The following is a 1,348-nucleotide window of genomic DNA, read 5'->3' on the forward strand; positions in this document are numbered from 1 at the left end:
GACCATATATGTCAAGTAAAAAGACAATTATTTATTCAGAGTCAACTGTGATAAGTAATGATATTGTATGTAATGGGTGAATGTGGGAGAGCAAGAGATTAGGGGTTTATCTAGATGATATATGCCACACAGCACTAAAATTACTACTTCAACATATGTTATATTCATAATGAAAGAGTTGCTAGAAAGAAGACCACAAGCTTTTGATAGGTTTTCCACGATCATGGCAAATAGATTCCCTCCATATTATGCAGTTCATCACTATCATAGTGAATACGACCTTTGGATCTAAATTATTTGATATTTGCTACATCTTTGCATATTAGTAATGATTGTGATGAATCCAGTGATTTAGTAATTAACAAGACAAACCAACTTTCCGCAGGAGGATGCCCTTTTGGTACCCTCAGAAGGCACAGTGTATGCTCAGGTTGTGTCGTCAAAGATGCTTCAGAGGTGGAATCGAGTCCAACCCGTAACAAGAAACATTCCCGGTAGCAGTCAGTCAGAGGTCAGTTCTTGCAGTGTATTTTCTAATTTCTGAAGTATTGGAAATAATAATTGTGATGTCTGTTTTTAGTATGTGTTGTTGGTGGGGGGGAAAAAAAAGGCTTCATCTTGTCTTCATTTATTTATTTAGTCTTGGAGATCAGTTCACATTCCAAAAATTAGGTTTTAAGAAGTAATCCATATCTGCATGAGAAAAAGCAAAAGTATATGATTCTAGTTCACATTTTGAAAATTCAATTTTAAGAAGTGATTCAGATCTGCATTAAAGATAAAGTGAATTGATAATTCATACCATTGTCGTACAATTTTTTTTGACCATCAGAAAATGGATTCTGCTTATCTTGCCTCCATATCCAATAATGTGCCCAAAATTAAATCTGAATTGGACAGGTTTTGGTGTCGGTGCCAAGAGTGGTTCAGGAGTGCCCAGGTGCCGCAGCGGTTCATGATCTGCAACTGTCACAAGTTCCTAGATCTTGGTTTACACCCATTTCAGAACCTCTTCCAGTCTTCTGGTTTGTATTGATTTTGTTTCATGCAATTAAAGCTTTTATTTTTTCTTCTGCTTCTTCTGCCATTTTTTTGCAGTGTTTTGTTAATTTATATTTTTTTTTATGAATGGTGCCGTGCACTGCTCTCCTTTTCAACTTTGATCATCTTTTTAATACAAATATTCCTCATTAGGCTGTGAATGTGCTGTGGTAAAAATATCAAAGATAAGGAGAGAGTTAGAGTTATAAAATGAGAGCATATAAGTAGAAGGAAAAGGATATTGGGAAATGCTTATATTACTTTTCACTGGTCACTCATTTTTTACAACATCATGAAGTATAGTCTC

The 1,348-nt window shown here is 35.1% G+C and overlaps 1 protein-coding gene across 1 annotated transcript in view; it reads left to right on the forward strand.

Annotated features, from left to right (window-relative positions):
- LOC119594051 (protein arginine N-methyltransferase 7-like) overlaps nucleotides 1-1,348 on the forward strand; it is a gene marked incomplete at its 3' end in the record, with an annotated part of 14,014 nt that overhangs the window by 5,890 nt on the left and 6,776 nt on the right. The window contains 2 exon segments of the mRNA XM_037943086.1: nucleotides 386-511; nucleotides 901-1,025. Of these exon segments, the coding sequence (XP_037799014.1) occupies nucleotides 386-511; nucleotides 901-1,025 (251 nt within the window).

Source organism: Penaeus monodon, chromosome 33 (genome assembly GCF_015228065.2).
Source record: "Penaeus monodon isolate SGIC_2016 chromosome 33, NSTDA_Pmon_1, whole genome shotgun sequence".
Lineage (NCBI taxonomy): Eukaryota > Metazoa > Arthropoda > Malacostraca > Decapoda > Penaeidae > Penaeus > Penaeus monodon.